We start from the raw sequence: 16,088 nt of genomic DNA on the forward strand, positions 1-16,088 counted from the left end.
GGGGGCGCATGTGACCCTTGGCCTGGGGGCGCTGAGGTTCGGGCCCCCGTCGGGGGTAGAGCGTCCGTAGAAACCCCAGAGCCCTGAACGTGCTGGCAGGTCACCGTGGGCCTCCGGGGGGGGGGGGAGCCCCAGAAGGCCTCCGACCGCTCAGGGGGGCACCTGCCAGCCCCCTGCACAGCGCTTTTCCGGGGGCACTGCACCCCAGGAAGGGACGGGGACGGGGACGGGGTCGGGGGGGCAACGGGCCCCGAGCCCCGCGGGGAGGGCAGGCGCCCCGGGGCCGCGGCGAGCGGCGAGCGGCGGGGCTGCGGGAGGGAGCGCGGCGACCCCGCCGCCCCCGCTGCCTCGGTTTGGCGGGAAACGGCCACGCGCCCGCAGCCCCTCGGGCCGGTGTGCGCAGGCGCGGGGCGGGGCCGGGGGCGGGGCCGGGGGCGGGGCCCGGGAGCCTCCTCAGTCCGTCGCCGGCCGCGTGGAGGGCGGGCAGGCGGCGCGGCGCGGCGCTCGGGGCGGAGTCGGAGGCGGGGCGCGGCGGCCATGCAGGCGGCAGACGCAGGCGCGGGAGGCGGCGTGGAAGGCGCGGACGATGGCGCGGACGGCCCCGGCTCTCCCGGCGGGGCGGGCGAGGCGACTGCTGCTGCCCTCGGCAGAGCCCCGCCTGTCACGCGGCCCCGGCACGCCCCTAGGCCCGGCGGAGACGCCGCCGCCACGGCTGGAAGGACGGGCGGCCCCACCTACGTGTTGTATCCTGCCCGAGCGGGCCGGGGGCGGCGGACGGGGGGCGGCGGTGCCTGAGGGGCGGACGGGGGGGCGGTGCCTGAGCGGCGGACGGGGCGGCCGGGTCGGGGCTGCGGTGGAGGGAGCCAGCCCAGCACGTGGGAGCGCAGGGGGGCCGCGCGGGGGGCCGAGCTGCGAGCGGGACGCCCACGAGGTGGCTGCAGGGGTGGGGGGAGGGGAGGAGGGAAAGTGGGGGGGGGCGATCGCGTGGCGGGGGGAGGGGCAGGAGGGGGCGGGGTGGCCCAGGGCAGGGGTCGCGGCCGAGCAGGGTCCGGGGCGCCAGGTCGTGCCGGAGGTCCCTTGACTGATGCCCCCAGTGCCCTCTGCGTGCCTTTCCCGTCGGCCGTGGAGGCAGAGATCGCCTGCGGGTCCCTGGCCCCCGACGCCGAGCCCCACGGAGGGGCCGTCGAGAAGCAGCTCACCGTGAGGGGCAGCGTCCTGGCGGTGTAAGTGTGGGAAGGGGCAGCGGGCTGCGGGTCCCCAGGACGGGTCCCCAGGACGGGCGCGCCGCTGGACTCGCGGATACCCCGCCTGGGTGCCGCCTTCTTCCGGGGACCGGGCTGCGGTGCGGGCCTGGGCCGGGGGCGCCCGGGGGGTGTCCGGGCGCGGGGGGCGGCGCCTCCAGGTCCCACAGGCCGTGTCCGCTGCGCTTCCAGCCGCTGGAGAGCTACGAACCCCCGTCTCCTCCGAATCTCCATCATCAGTTTTCTGGACCAGCTTTCCCTGGTGATGCGGACCATGCAGCGCTTCGGGCCTCCGGCCACCCGCTGAGCCCGCGAGGGGCCGGGGCCGGGGCAGGGGCCTCACCTGCTGCCCTTTCCTGGGGCAGCCATTGCCAGAGCAGCCCCCCCACCCCGCCTTCTGTTCGTCCCGCCCCCGCGGCCCGCGGGGTCCCTTTGTTTCGTTGGGCGCCCCAGTGTTTGTGACTGCACAAAATAAATGTGATGTTTGCTAAGATCCGCGCAGTGTCCCTTGGGCCGCGGCCCCGCCTCCGGGTACACCTCCCTTTGACCTCAGGGTTCGGAGGAGCCCCTGGGAGGCGGACACCCCGGAGCCGAAGGTGACGGGACGCAGCTGGGGCGGGGCGGGCCTGGCTCCGTGGGTGAAGCGGCTGCCTGGGCCCGGGGTCCCCGTCTCGGGGTCCCGGGGTCCGGCGCCCCTTAGCGGGAGCTCCGCGTCTCGGCTTCTCCGCTCAGGCGCGGACCCTCGCAAATAAGTAAATCTCTTTAAAAAGACCGTTTCGGGGAAACGGCAGCCCGTGGGCTGTGTCCTTGAGTATCGGCGGCTGCCGACCTGTTGGGACGCGCCCTTGGTTTTACCCCTGGCGCTATACCCACGCCCACAGGAATACGCGGCGTGTACTGTGTGCGTGTCCCCGGAGAGTCTCCGTCCAACGTAAACTTCGCGGTAAAAACTCTTTGAAAACCTTGAATGGGTGCGTGAAACATGCACTATCTTGACTGAACGTTTACGTTCTCTTCGACTTTTTGCCAGATTAGAGTAAGGACTCAGTGCAACTCTTGCGTGAGTCTTGGCATGAATGACGCTTCCTTAACATGCGTTAGTACAGGGGCGCCTGCGAGGCTCAGTCGGTTGAGCCTGTGCCTTTGGCTCAGGGCGTGGCCCTAGGATGAAGCCACACCTGGGATTTGCCGCTCAGCAGGGAGTCTGCTTCCGCCCCTGCTTGGGCGCTCTGTCTTCCTCTGTGAGGAAGATGGAGTAACAAGAAAGGCGGGGGGGCCACCTACAGTCCCTCCAGCCAGAAATTGCAGGGGGACCCCAGTGTTTGGGAAGCGCACATTGCCGCAGCGTCGTGCTGGGCATGCAAGCACTGGGTGCCATAGGCCCTTCAGGGGAGCTGAGCCGGCAGACCGCGGCCACGAGCCATGGCCCGTGTCCTCTCCCGGGGACGCGCAGGAGCCGAGTGTGCCAGGGCAGTGCAGGAGCAGCCGCAGGGGGCGAGGCACGGGGTGGGGGCACTGTCAGGGCCCTGGCTGAGGGGCTGCAGTGAGGCAGGCGAGGCTGGCAGGGAGAGGGGGGTGCGAGACCACCTGAAGGGGGCGCACAGGGCCGCCCCACACCGGACACGGTCTCCCCGTGCCTTGGCAAGGGCCCAGGACTCCCTCAAAGTTCCGGGCCTCCTGGCTGCGGCTGCACCCCCCCTTTCCCGCTGGCTCTCAGTGCAGGACCCGCGGCCTTGACCGACGGCTCCTGAGCCGCATCCGCCACTCCCGCCTGGCTGCTCCCCGCGGCTGAAGGCAGGCAGCACTTGGACACTGAGCCGCGCACGGCCAACCGGACTCCAACTCCAAGGCCGCGCGCGCTTAGGCTCAGCTGCCACGCAGGGGCGTTGCCACGATGCCCTAGGGAGGCTAGGAGGCTCAGGAACTCACATAGGCACATCGTACCACGTGATGAGACCATTTAGGAAACGGAAGAAAATGAAAATTAGGTTCAGCCATTGGCAGTCAACTACGTCTTGTGACATCTCAGTTTCATACTTGTACTTCTCTGTTAAATGTATCACAATATGTAATTTGTGACTTCAGAATTCAATTTTTCCAAAAGTTATTACATTTATTTAGCATTTATTTAATAGATGAGCGCTATTTGGCTGGGGGTGGGATAGGGAGGTGGTTCTGGCAAGCCTGTCATCTTACTGAGAGTCCGTGCATCCGATGTAACCTATCGTGCAGGGGACATAGAGGGCACACCAGACCCCGGGCCTCAGGGGTCCACCCAGTTCACCTTTCATCCTCCAGGGACCCCCCGCCTTCCCCTCCAGGAAGGACACAGGCTTGCGGCTGCTCCCGCTGCCTTCTCTCCTGCAGAGGAGCTTTATTGTGATGGCCTCCCCGACCTGTTGGGGCCTCTAAAGTCCCTTCACCCCAAGGGACAGGATACGGGGTGGGCCACTGGGGGCTGGCTAACGGTCCGCGCAGGCACATCCCTTCAGCTACTGTTTGAAAAACTTTCTTTATCCGTTTATTTCTTTAGAGCTCGCATGAGCGGAGGCAGGGGCAGAGGGCGAGGGAGAGAGCGAGAACCCCAAGCCGACTGCGCACGGAGCCCACCACGGGGCTCCATCCCACAAGCCCACGATCGTGGCCCGAGCTGAAATCCAGAGTCGGAAGCCCGGCCCCCTGTGCCCCCCGGGCGCCCCCATTCCTCAGCCGCTTTAACCGGTGCCCTCTCTGCCGACCTCACAGTTTCTCGTCTTTCACCTCTATAAACAGTGCTGCGGTGAGTAGCGGGTGCCTTTGTTTTTGTCCGATACACTTTTATTTTGTTATTCGTTTTTAAAGATTCTGTTTATTTATGCGACACAGAATGAGAGAGAAGCAGGCAGAGAAGCAGGCTCCATGCAAGGAGCCCACTGCTGGATACCGTGTCTGACACCTATGCCCAAACTACACCCCCCAGAGCGTTCCCGACGTGGATAAAAGTGCCCCTTCCCCTGAATCCCACCTCAAGTGGAATGTGCTCGACCTTGTACGTCTTTGTAAGACCGAAAACATGAAGGAGCAAAACCGTATCTCAGTGTCGCTCCACTTGCCTTTGACTCTCCTGTGATTAGACAATGACGCGCGTGACATTTGGCCCGTGGCATGTCTTCGGAGGACAGTCCATATCCTCCGCCTGTCTTCTGTCGGGCACGGTCACCTTTCTCACGCTGATCGGCAGGCGTTCTTTTTGTGCTCAGAACAGCCAATCTCTGTCATGACTGGGAAATACTTTTCCTCCTCGTTGCTTCATTTTCACTTTGCTCATCGTCCGTAGGCACAGAAGCATGGGTTAAAAAAATCAGATGCCTTTAAGTGGTCACCTTCTTTCCCTGTGATCTCTGGATTCTGTGCCCTGTGAGAAGCCCCACCCCCCCGTGACACTATAGACCTGTTCCCTCCCAACGCCCTCTGGTACTTTGAGATTTTAATCTGCTGGAACTTTCTTTTGGTGTGAGGGTGACATGGATCCAACTCCAGAGATTAGCCCGGTGTCTCAACATCGTTTATTGAGTGATCCGTGGTTCCCCACTGAGGTGAAGTGTCCTCTAACCTCTAAACCCGTACTTGGTTCTGATCTCGCACCTTTGCGCTTCCAGCTGCTTTAGGCTGGGGGCTGTGGGCTGTCCTGTCTGGAGCAGGGGTCTGAGGGATGTGGAAGGGAAAGTCGGGGTTGAGATGGGGAAGGAGGGACGGAGCCGAGAGGGAGGAGGAGGCCGGTGAGAGGAAGAGCAGGGAGGGAGGAGGAGAGGAAGGAGGACAGAGGAGAGACAGAGAAACTCTCCCAAGCAGAGGAGACTGGTTTCTTGAGGAAGGCTGGAGGAAAGCTCGGGGCGTCAGTGGGGGGGGGTGCTACAGGGGGCTCTGGGGTCCTCCCAGTCTTCCCGACGGTCTCAGATTTTCTCATGACAGGTGGGGCCCCCGTGCGTTGGTGCTCTTGCACTAAGGTCAGACACGCGGTGACGCTGGAGCTCCAGCTGCCATTGCAGCGTAGTGACTCTCCGAAGCCTGGTCCGAGCTGCGTCTTCTTGACATCCGCACCCGCTGGCTCCAGGCGCTAAGGGGCCTCGCCAGCAAGGCTGGAGAGGGGCCAGAAGGTTCCTTCTGGGTCCAGAGGCAACCGCGTGGAGGCTGGAGTAGTGGTTCCCAGGCTCTAGGTTACCCGAGGCCATCGGAAGTGACGATCTGCCCCGACCCCCCCGCCACGGGCACCTCTAGAGATGGTTTCCTGGCAGGGCGCCTGGGGGACTCGGTCAGGGGAGCAGCCAGCGCTTGCTCTCAGCTCCAGCCTTGATCCCAGGGTCACGAGTTCAGGCCCCGTGTCGGGCTCCACGCTTGGCGGGGGGCCTCCTTCAAAAGGAAAACGTGTGTGTTGTCTATACAGGCACTTTGGCAGGTGCGGCTCCTACCCAGAAATAATACGGATACTGTGTGCGCACGTGTACAAACGGGGGTCTCAGCAGCGCGCCCTAGCCCGAGTCTGTCTTCAGCCGGCACGTGGTCAGGTGGCCCGCTCGGGACGCCCTGCTCCTCTGGCCCCCACCTCCCACCCCCCCGCGTCACTGGGTGGCTCCGGCTTGTGCCACTTCCACCCACTGAGCAAGAGCGCGGAATCCAGATCCCCTGTCTCCCGAGTCTCTTGCTGTAGGAGCCGCAGCACACGGGGCGCGTGACCAGACGCGCTCCGACAGAACCAGGAGGCCCCTGGAGGCGCGGGAGGGGCTCCCCGAAGAGAAGCCAGGCTCGAGCATCAGAGTGTGGGGGAGGCGGGGTCACCGGGTGACAGTGGTCCCCTGCAAGGAATCTGGGGTCTTGACGCCGGGGGGCCGTGAGGAGGGGCCACGGGCGGGGCTGTTGCAGGGGCCTCCAGGGCCCAGATCTGTAGGGAGCACCTGGCATTGGAGAGTAGCCCTGAGGGAGACCCTGGGGCCCCGCCCTGAGGTGAACAGTGAGCCACCCGAGGAATGGCGGGTCAGAAGCCTACGCCCTCGGACAGAGCCAAGCCCCTGGGGGCTGAGGGGTGCAGGCCTGGTAGGACAGTGGGCAGCACTGGTAGTCCCGGCACACAGGGTGCAGGGCGTGTGCTCAGGCAAGCAGGCACCTCTGCCGTTGAGATGGCCCCAGGCTGCCCGACCAAGGCTCAGCAGCATCGGGACGCGGACTCAGGTTTCTGTCCTCGCAGTGACCATCTTTATGTTTCCACATGCAGGATGATCCTTTCACCATATGTTCAGGCGGAATTTGCACATTATTCAGGATTTTTGCCTCATTATTTTGCATATGTACTGTTGTTTCTGAGTTTGGGATTCGGTATGCTGTCTTGAGGTTGCTGGGATTTGAAAATGAACTTGTCAGATGTTGTTCCACCATTCTGACCTTGTAATATTGGGACGAGATGTTAGCAGAATCAGAAGACTTGATTCTGAAAAATTCATTCTGAAGAATTGATATGACTTGTAAAAGCATCTGTACCTGGGGTTTATTTATATGGGAGATCCTTGAAATCTTTTACAATGTCTTTCATGAGTCAATATCTTATTTTTTCTTTTTTTAAGGGATTTTATTTATTCATGAGAGAGAGGGAGAGACACAGGCAAAGGGAGAAGCAGGCTCCATGCAGGAAACCCAAGGCAGGACTTGATCCCAGGACCCCGGGATCATGCCTTGAGCCGAGGGGAGACACTCAACTGGTGAGTCACCCAGGTGCTTTCACGAGCCAATATCTTAAAATCACATTTTATTATGTTTTCCCATTTCACATGCATCCGATTTAAGGGCATAGATTTGCCTGTGTGGTGGAGTCGCGCCACATGGACACATAACTTTGTGGATCCCATGGCGTGAACTCGAGAGAGTCAGAGACATGAGGACATAACTTCCCAGATAAGCCCTTTTGTCTGACAAGGCTTCAAGCATGAGCTCCCAATGACACTCGGGCTTCAAATATCACAGAAACTTCTTGAATCACTTGTTAACATCCAGGGAACACAGTTTAGAAAACTGAGCTGTTTTTTGTTAAAAACAAACAAACACACACACACACACAAGTTAAATATCTCAACATCCTAGAGATAACTACTGTTGGTTAATTAACATTTTGGTGAATATTCTTCTAGGCATCTTTCTATGAATACATCCATATGAATATAAACGTCTATGTCTAGGTATATGCGTGCACACACAGGCACACACACATATACCCTTTTATCTTTAGTGGTCACCCCACAGAACCCTACGGAGATGAAGAAAAAGCAAAGTGGGATCCAATTAGTGTCAATTCCACTGCTCTTGCTGCCTCTCCTTATATCCTTGCCCTTACTTAAAAAAAAAAAAAATTTATTTGAGGTGCACCTGAGTGGCTCATTGGTGGTGTCTGCCTTCAGCTCAGGTCATGATCCTGGGGTCCTGGGATTGAGCCCTGTATCTGGCTCCCTGCTCTGCTGGGAGCCTGCTTCGCCCTCTCCCACTCCCCCTCCAGTGTGTGCTGTCAAATAAATAAATAGCCTTTAAAAAAGACCTATTTATTTTAGAAAGAGAGACATCATTAGCCAGAGGGGCAGAGGGAGAGAGAGAATATCCAACAGACTCTGAGCTGAGCGTGGAGCCCCACTTGGGGCTCGATCTCAGGACCCTGAGATCATGACCTGAATCAAAACCAAGAATCGGAGACTTGACCAACTGAGCCACCCAGGGCTCCTTTTGTTCTCTCTGTCTTCTTCTCTGCATGGTTCTTTGCTCCTGGCAATGCGAGAAATTACAAAGAGAGCTTCACCAGCCCCCACAAACCCTTGCTGACTGTACAGCCCTCGCTCTCTTTTGCCCTCACTACCCCAGGTTGGGAATCTCTCCAAAAGCGTCACAAACTTTCCTTTCAGCTAATGGTGAAGGTTGCTGTGCATGCCTTCCCAGATTGCCTCTGCTCTTATTGACAGATGTACTTCCGACATATATTTACAGAAACCAGAAGCCATGGCGAGAGGCAACCCCACCATCATCTCCGAATTCCTCTTCATGGGACTGTCAGAAGTGCCAGAGCATCAGGCCTTCCTCCTCAGCCTGTTCTTATCAACGTACCTGGTCACCACGGTGAGGAATCTCCTCATCATGCTGGTCATCAGTTCTTCCAAACACCAACCTCCTCACCCGCCACGAATTCTTCATAGCCAAGCTGTCCTGCATCAACATCTGCTTCAGCTCTGCCACTAGATAAAAAATGCTGGTCAAAGAGCTGGTCAAAGTAATAGTCACTAGCCAAATGACAAGCTTCAATATTTCATTCATAGGAAATATTGAAAATATATGAACCAAGCATTTAACTCAAGAAAGTAGGAAAACAGCAGCGTCAACACATGCAAAACAAAGAAGGGGGAAAAACTAACAACAATAAAAGCAGTAAGCATTCTGAACCCATGTAGAATGGGCCAGTGGAACCAAGTGCTGGTTCTTTGAAAAGACCCACAGTACAGAAGAAGTGACCGGGTGGAAATTTGGCAGGTGGATCATAAAAGGCTCTCCAGCTTCACTTGCTTTCTCCTAGCTAACTCTCACCAGGGAAGCTCCTCAGGAGATGAGATCCAGGTGGTAGGAAACTGAAGCCGCCAGCCAACAACCATGTGAGTGGCTTCTGTGAGCCGCTTCGGAAGCAGATTTGCTAGACCAGCCCAGCCCTCAGGTGACTGTAGCACTGACCAACAACTTCACTGTGACCTCACGAAAGACCCTGTGCTAAAACTACCCCGGCTACGCCACTCCTGGAACCCTGACTCTCAGAAACAACAGATGTCTGTTCCTTTAAGCTACTAAAGTTTGGAGTAATTTGCTATGCAGCGACAGACAACAATACACGTAAAGAAGACTATTCCTGTTAGCCAAAGGGATAATATCCTACGTTAGATTCAACAAATACTGCTACACACTCCTCCACAGATGTAGTGCCTTTGCATGCCCACAATGTGTGAAAGTGCCTCTATCTCCACAGTCTTGCCACCGCAGTAAACTGTCAAGACTTTTGATTTTTGGCAATCCAGTAGGTGAGAACTGGTATCTCCATGTATTTTAGATTTATATTTCTTTTTCTAAAAGATTTTATTTATTTACTCATGAGAGACACAGAGAGACAGCAAGAGAGGCAGAGACACAGGCAGAGGGAGAAGCAGGCTCCATGCAGGGAGCCCGATGTGGTACTCGATCCCGGGACCCCAGGTATACATCCCCAGGCCGAAGGCAGACGCTAAACGGCTGAGCCACTCAGGGATCCCAGCTTTATATTTCTGTTATGATTCAGCCTGAACACTTTTTTATGTTTTTTTAATAGATTTTATTTATTTATTCATGAGACACACACACACACACACAGAGGCAGAGACACAGGCAGAGGGAGAAGCAGGCTCCATGCAGGAAGCCCGACATGGGACTCAACCCCGGGCCTCCAGGATCACACCCCAGGCTGAAGGCGGCGCTAAACCGCTGAGCCACCCGGGCTGCCCACTGTTTTATATGTTTAAGGACCATTTGCATTTCCTTTTCTGTGAACCATCTGCTAATATCCCTTTGCCCATTTTTCTTTTATTTCCTATCAATATTTAGCAGATTTTTTTTATATGTTAGGGATGTTAGCTCTTTGGAAGTGACATACATTGCAAAAGTGTTTTTCCTGTTTGTTATTTCTCTCTCTTTCTCTCTCTCTCTCTCTCTCTCTCTCTCTTTTTTTTTTTTTTTTTTTTTTGCTTCTGGAGTGATATTTTGACATGCAGACTATTAGTATCATGAAATTGGTCCTAACTTTCTCCAGGATATTCTATTTCTTAACAGAAGACTTTATTTATTTGAGAGATATATAGAGAGAGAACACAATCAGAGGGGAGGAGCAGACGGAGAAGGAGAAGCCTACTCCCTGCTGAGCAGGGAGCCTGATTTGGGGCTCAATCCGGGACCCTGAGGTCATGACCTGAGGCCTAAGACAGAGCCGCTGAAGTGCCACTGGGATATTGTGTTTAGAATTCTTTCTTTCTTTCTTTCTTTCTTTCTTTCTTTCTTTCTTTCTTTCTTCTTTCTTTCTTTCTTTCTCTCTCTCTCTCTCTCTCTCTCTTCTTTCTTTCTTTCTTTCTTTCTTTCTTTCTTTCTTTCTTTCTTTTCTTTCTTAGAGAGAGAGAGAGAGAGAGAGGCAGAGACACAGGCAGAGGGAGAAGTAGGCTCCATGCAGGGAGCCCGACATGGGACTCCATCCCAGGTCTCCAGGATCACACCCTGGGCCGATGGCCGAGCTAAGCCATGGAGCCACCCGGGCTGCCCGGGATATTCTTTTGAAATGTACATAATTCTAACGTTTATCTGGAACAACATGAAAAAGTAACCAGGAACCTGCTGAAAAAGGACCCTAATGACCAGAGAATAGCTAGTAGACCCATCAAAATGCCTACCAATGCTAAATGTAGTGAGAACATGCTGTTGTGTTGTATGTTTACACTAACACAGAGAATATTCCAGGATGATTTAGACCTGGATAGATACAGGATGTTTTCCAAGATCTTGAGGAAAAATAATTATCATGGGCAGAGGAGCTAAGAGCCCAGTGATGCCGAGAGGACCGCCAGAAGCTTCACACAGATGTTTCAGTCATTTTCTCCAAATGCCCTGAAAATGACAAGATGTGGCTGAGGAAGACACAGACACTCTCCCCTAAGTGGAAAACAAAACAGCCCAAGGATCCTAATCATCTCAAGAGTCTTTCGGGCATTCCCTTCTTTTACTATAAGCATTCTACTCTAGTCAAGGGGAACATCTTTCTCTTTCCATGGAAGAAGCTACAAAGAAACTGGGAGAAATGAATAGATGATGAGGTTGTTCGTATTGGAAAAAATCTAGGGTGGATATTTGTTGCATAAGCAGCTAAGAGAAACCAGATGTAAAAAGAGAAAGAAAGAAAATGGACTTCCAGGTTCTAGTTCAGCATATAAGAGATTGGAAGTTGTCACTCTGTCCCAACAATCAGCCAAAAGCCGAACAAACAAAATCAAAAACCCTTGCTAGAAGTGTCAGAGAACCGGGGTTACGGGGCAAATCGCTGCACCCCAAATGGAAGAGACAGATAAAGAGAATCACAACTGGAGCGCCTGGGTGGCTCAGTTGGTGAAGTCTCTGCCTTCGGCTTGGGTCACGATCCCAGTGTCCCGGGATCAAGCCCTGCATTGGGCTCCCTGCTTGGTGGGGAGCCTGCCTCTTCCTCCACCCTGCCACACCACTCATGCTCTCTTTTACTATCTCTCTCTCTCTCTCTCCCAAGAAGTACAATCTTTTAGAGAGAGAGAGAGCATCACAACTGACCCACAAGCAGACACCTCTATGAGAACCAGTGACAGGGTGGGAAACCTTGAATTGTAGTTGACCGATTGCTGGAGGCTCAGTGGGGACAGGTCTGAGGGCGACCCAGGCATAGGGCGGCCCCTCATTATTGTGAGCTTCACCTTAAGGAACTCTACCAAGTCCTTACAGTGCATACTGAAGAAACAGCCTCTCGTGCTTCTAGCAGGGGAATGGAAAAGGTACCCATCGTGACATATACCAGACCATTCTCATCCTAAAGTCTGCTCGCCAGAGAAACTATCTGGCCACAGCCTGACCTGCTGGGGTTTTATCAGAGCCTAACTGCCTGGGGAAGGGAAATACACAACTCCAGCCCTCTGCAGCCAATCCTGACCCACCTAAAAGCGGGAGGACTGAGATGCAGGCATGAAGTCTGCAGCCCCAGGTCACAGGCTCACCAGAGACGGGCCTCATCATATTATTACAGAATGCTTCCCTGACCCCGCTCGCATCACTAAAGGCCTATTTACAACAGTTCCGTTTACCCAGTAAAGCACGTCCAACTACCAAGAAAAACTTAGAAGGTGTGCTAAAGGGCATAAAACAGTTTGAAGAGGCACAGCAAGTATCAGAATCAGATTCAGATAGAAGAGAAATGGTGGGATTGTCAGACTAACAAAATGACCATGATTAATATGCTCAAGGCTCTAGCGGAAAAGTGTACAATGTGCAGGAACAAATGGGTAAAGTGAGCAAAGAGATGGAAAATCTAAGCAAGAGTAAAAGAAAATGCTAGAGATAGAAACCACTGTAATAGAAATGAAGAACGTATTTGATGGGCTCAGTAGTAGGCTGGACATTGCTGAGGAAAGAATCTCCTTAGTTTATTTATTTTTAAAAGATTTTATTTATTTACTCATGAGAGACACACACAGAGAGAGGCAGAGACACAGGCAGAGGGAGGAGCAGGCTCCACGCAGGGAGCCCGACTTGGGACTCGATCCCGGGACCCCAGGATCACGCCCTGGACCGACGGCAGCGCTAAACCGCTGAGCCACCCTGGCTGCCCGAATCCCTTGAGTTGAAATATATGCAGTGAAAACCTTCAAAACTGAACAAGGAAAGAGACAAGAACGTATAAAACATAGAACCCGATATCCACGGACTGTGGGACAGTCACAAAAAGTGTAACATATTTCTAATGGGAGTGCCAGAGGAGTCAAGAGAGAAGGAACCAAAGAAATATCTGAAGCAATAATAACTGATAATTTTCCAAAATTCATGTGAGATGCCAAACCACAGATTCAGGAAGCTCAGAAAATATCAAGTAGGATAATCCCCCAAAACATTGTATCTAGGCATAACATATTTAAACTGCAGAGAAAGATAAAGAAAACGTCAATAAAGAAGCCAGAGAACAATACAACTTCTCTATAGAGGAGTAAAAAATAAGAATTACATCCAACTTCTCCTCAAAACCAGAGAAATAAAGAGAAAGTAGACTGAAATATTTAAAGTATTCAGGGGCAAAACCCCCCACCAATCTAGAATTCTATATCCTACAAAAGTGTCCTTCAAAACTGAAAGGAAATACTTTCTCGGACAAAGAAAAGTTGAGTGAACCAGTAAACGTACCCTTGCAAGAGATGTTAAAAGTTCTTCAGAGAGAAGGAAAATGGTCAGAAACTCAGATCAACATACAGAAAGGAAGAGCATTGAGAGAAGGATAAGTGAAGGGACAATAAAAACTTTTCTTTTTTTTAAAAGATATTTCAAAGCTCTTTTTTTAAAGATTTTATTTATTCACGAGAGACACACAGAGAGAGGCAGAGACACAGGCAGAGGGAAAGCAGGCTCCCCTCGGGGGGCCCGATGCGGGACTCGATCCTAGGACCCCGGGATCACCACCCTAGCCAAAGGCAGACGCTCAGCCGCTGAACCACCCAGGTGTCCCCGAAAAACTTTTCCTTATTTTTAATTACCCTAACAGATGTGTGTTCAGAATCTTACCGGCAATAGTACATTTGACGATTCTAGCTTATGTATATGTGACATGCATAACACCACGGAGGCAAGAGATGGGAGGCAGGAATTAGAATTACTTTCTTCTAAAGTACTTACACTACCAGCGAAGGGATACTGTGTTATTTGAAAGCGGACTTGCAGGGAGGCCTGGGTGTCTCAGTGCTTGAGCATCGACCTGCCTTTGGCTCAGATCATGACCCCGGAGTCCTGGAAGCGAGTCCCGCGTGAGGCTCCCTGCAGGGAGCCTGCTTCTCCTTCTGCCTGTGTGCTGCCTCTGGGTCTCTGATGAATAAACAAAATCTTAAAAAAAAAGAAAGAAAGAAAGCAAGCAAGCAGACTTGGAACAGTTGCAAGTGTATATGGAAAACTCTAGGGAAACAAAACTAAAGATTAATAACAACATTATTACTATGCTAAGAAAGGAAAGTAGAATCATGTAAAAAGATAAAACCACAAAAGAGAGAAAAGGACTGGAAGACAAAATTATGAACAGAGAGTAAAGGTAACCAGTAGAAAGCAGTAACAAACATGGTTAAGTATTATTGCAACTACACGAATAATCCCTTCAAACATCAATAGTCTAACTACACCAGTGAAAAGACAGAGATCGTCAGAATGGCTAAAAACCTGAAATCCAACTGTGTTGTCGACAAGAAACTAATTCTAAATATAAAGACGTGTAGACAAACGCTAACGGGGTGGAGAAAGTTATAGCAGGCTAACGCTCATCGAAAGGTAGCTGGAGTGGCTACATTAATTTCGTATCAGGGAAATTATAAGGAATAAAGAGAAGTATCACATAATGATAAAGGGGTCATTTCACAAAAAAAGCCGTCATGACGTTTAATGTGTACGTACCTACCCACAGAGTGTCAAAATACATGCGGCCAGAGCTGATAGAATTGCAAGGAGAAACAGATGGCTTCGCTATTACAGGTGGTGCTATTGCTGGGTGTGTGTGTCCCCCTAAACCTTGTATGGTGAAATATAATCCCCAACGTGATAATATTTGGAAGTGGGGCTTTGGGGAGGTGATTAAATCACGAGGGGAGAGCCCTCAAGAATGGCATTAGTGCCCTTACAAAGGAGGCCCCAGAGAGCTCCTTTGTCCTCTTTCACCATGGGAGACACAGCAAAAAGACAGCCAGCTATGAACCAGGAGGTGGGAGTTCACCAGACCCCACATTTTCAGCGGCTGGACTGTAAACTTGGCCAGCGTCTAGAACTGTGGGAAATAAATGCTTGTTGTTTGTAAGCTACCCTGTCTCCGGTGTGTTTGTTATACCAGCTGAAATGGACTAGGGTACTTGGGGACTTCATCACCCACCTATCAGAAATGGGCAGATCCAGGAGGCAGAAAACTAGTGAGGACATAGTTAAATCCAACAGCAACGTCAATCAACTCTAAATGACATGCAGAAGCTACTTTGTACAGCAACAGCAGAGCACACAGTCTTTTCAAGCTCGCATGGAACATTCATCAGGATTAGTCACCTTAGGGCCGCCCGGGCGGGTCAGCGGTTGAGCATCTGCCTGTGGCTCAGGGCGTGATCCCAGGGTGGTGGGATCGAGTCCCTCATCGGGCTGCTTGCATGAAGCCTGCTTCTCCCTCCGCCTCTGCTTCCTCTCTCTCTGTGTGTCTCTCATGGATATATTTAAAAAAAAAAAAAAAAAAGACCCACGGTATAGATATAAAAAAAAAGGAAAACACAAATAGACAACATTATGAATGATAATACCTTTTTAGCAATAATCGCACCTTGAATAAACCTCATTGGCTACGATCTGCCACTGCACAAAGCTTATCGATAAGAATACCTAACAACAGACTTAAATAAATGGAGGAGGGGCGCCTGGATGGCTTAGTCATTTGGGTGTCCAACTCTTGGTTTCGGCCGGGGTCCTGATCTCGGGGTCATGGGATCGACCCCTGCACTGGGCCCCGTGCTTCTGAGAGTCTGCTCGAGATGCTCTCTCCCTCCTCTTCCGCACTTCTCGCTGTTCACATGCGCTCTCTCTACATAAAAATAATACTTTAGGGGATCCCTGGGTGGCGCAGCGGTTTGGCGCCTGCCTTTGGCCCAGGGCGCGATCCTGGAGACCCGGGATCGAATCCCACATCGGGCTCCCGGTGCATGGAGCCTGCTTCTCCCTCTGCCTGTGTCTCTGCCTCTCTCTCTCTCACTGTGTGCCTATCATAAATAAATAAAAAAAAAATTAAAAAAAAAAGTTAAAAAAAGATATGACATTTAAAAAAATAATAATAATACTTTATATATATAATATATATATGGAGGAAAATGTTAAAATCCACAAAAATGCTCCGTATGGTTTTATGACACTGTCATAAAATTAAAAGGCGATGGACAGTTTTCCCAAAAAGAGTGAAACAGAGGTTTCACTCGAGGAGAGAAAACCAAATTGACTCCTCGAAAAGAAAGATGAAATAGAATCAAAGATCCGCTTTGCCAGAAGGCGGTA

The 16,088-nt window shown here is 52.6% G+C and overlaps 1 protein-coding gene and 2 long non-coding RNA genes across 5 annotated transcripts; 2 read left to right on the forward strand and 1 right to left on the reverse strand.

Annotated features, from left to right (window-relative positions):
• The first annotated feature begins 476 nt into the window (after positions 1-476).
• On the forward strand, positions 477-1,732 carry LOC125754618 (EKC/KEOPS complex subunit LAGE3-like). The gene is made up of 3 exons (XM_049107346.1): positions 477-743; positions 1,095-1,223; positions 1,434-1,732. The coding sequence occupies exons 1-3, from the start codon at positions 538-540 to the stop codon at positions 1,546-1,548; spliced, it is 450 nt and encodes a 149-aa protein (XP_048963303.1). The 5' UTR covers positions 477-537; the 3' UTR covers positions 1,549-1,732.
• A 1,840-nt stretch (positions 1,733-3,572) lies between these two features.
• On the forward strand, positions 3,573-15,245 carry LOC125754619 (uncharacterized). The gene is made up of 3 exons (XR_007409335.1): positions 3,573-4,020; positions 6,836-6,970; positions 8,238-15,245. It is a non-coding gene; the product is annotated as an uncharacterized LOC125754619 (long non-coding RNA).
• Positions 7,001-15,795, reverse strand: LOC125752107 (uncharacterized). Of its 3 annotated transcripts, XR_003141663.3 has the most exons (4): positions 15,102-15,278; positions 13,704-13,907; positions 8,355-8,482; positions 7,001-7,285 (listed from the first exon to the last, which is right to left on the reverse strand). It is a non-coding gene; the product is annotated as an uncharacterized LOC125752107 (long non-coding RNA). The 3 variants fall into 3 exon arrangements; XR_003141665.3 differs by having other exon boundaries at positions 7,001-8,482; positions 13,704-13,889; positions 15,102-15,795; XR_007409334.1 differs by having other exon boundaries at positions 7,001-8,482; positions 15,102-15,795.
• Between the last annotated feature and the right edge of the window lie 293 nt (positions 15,796-16,088).

The sequence above is a fragment of the Canis lupus genome, chromosome X (genome assembly GCF_003254725.2).
Source record: "Canis lupus dingo isolate Sandy chromosome X, ASM325472v2, whole genome shotgun sequence".
Classification (NCBI taxonomy): Eukaryota; Metazoa; Chordata; class Mammalia; order Carnivora; family Canidae; genus Canis; species Canis lupus.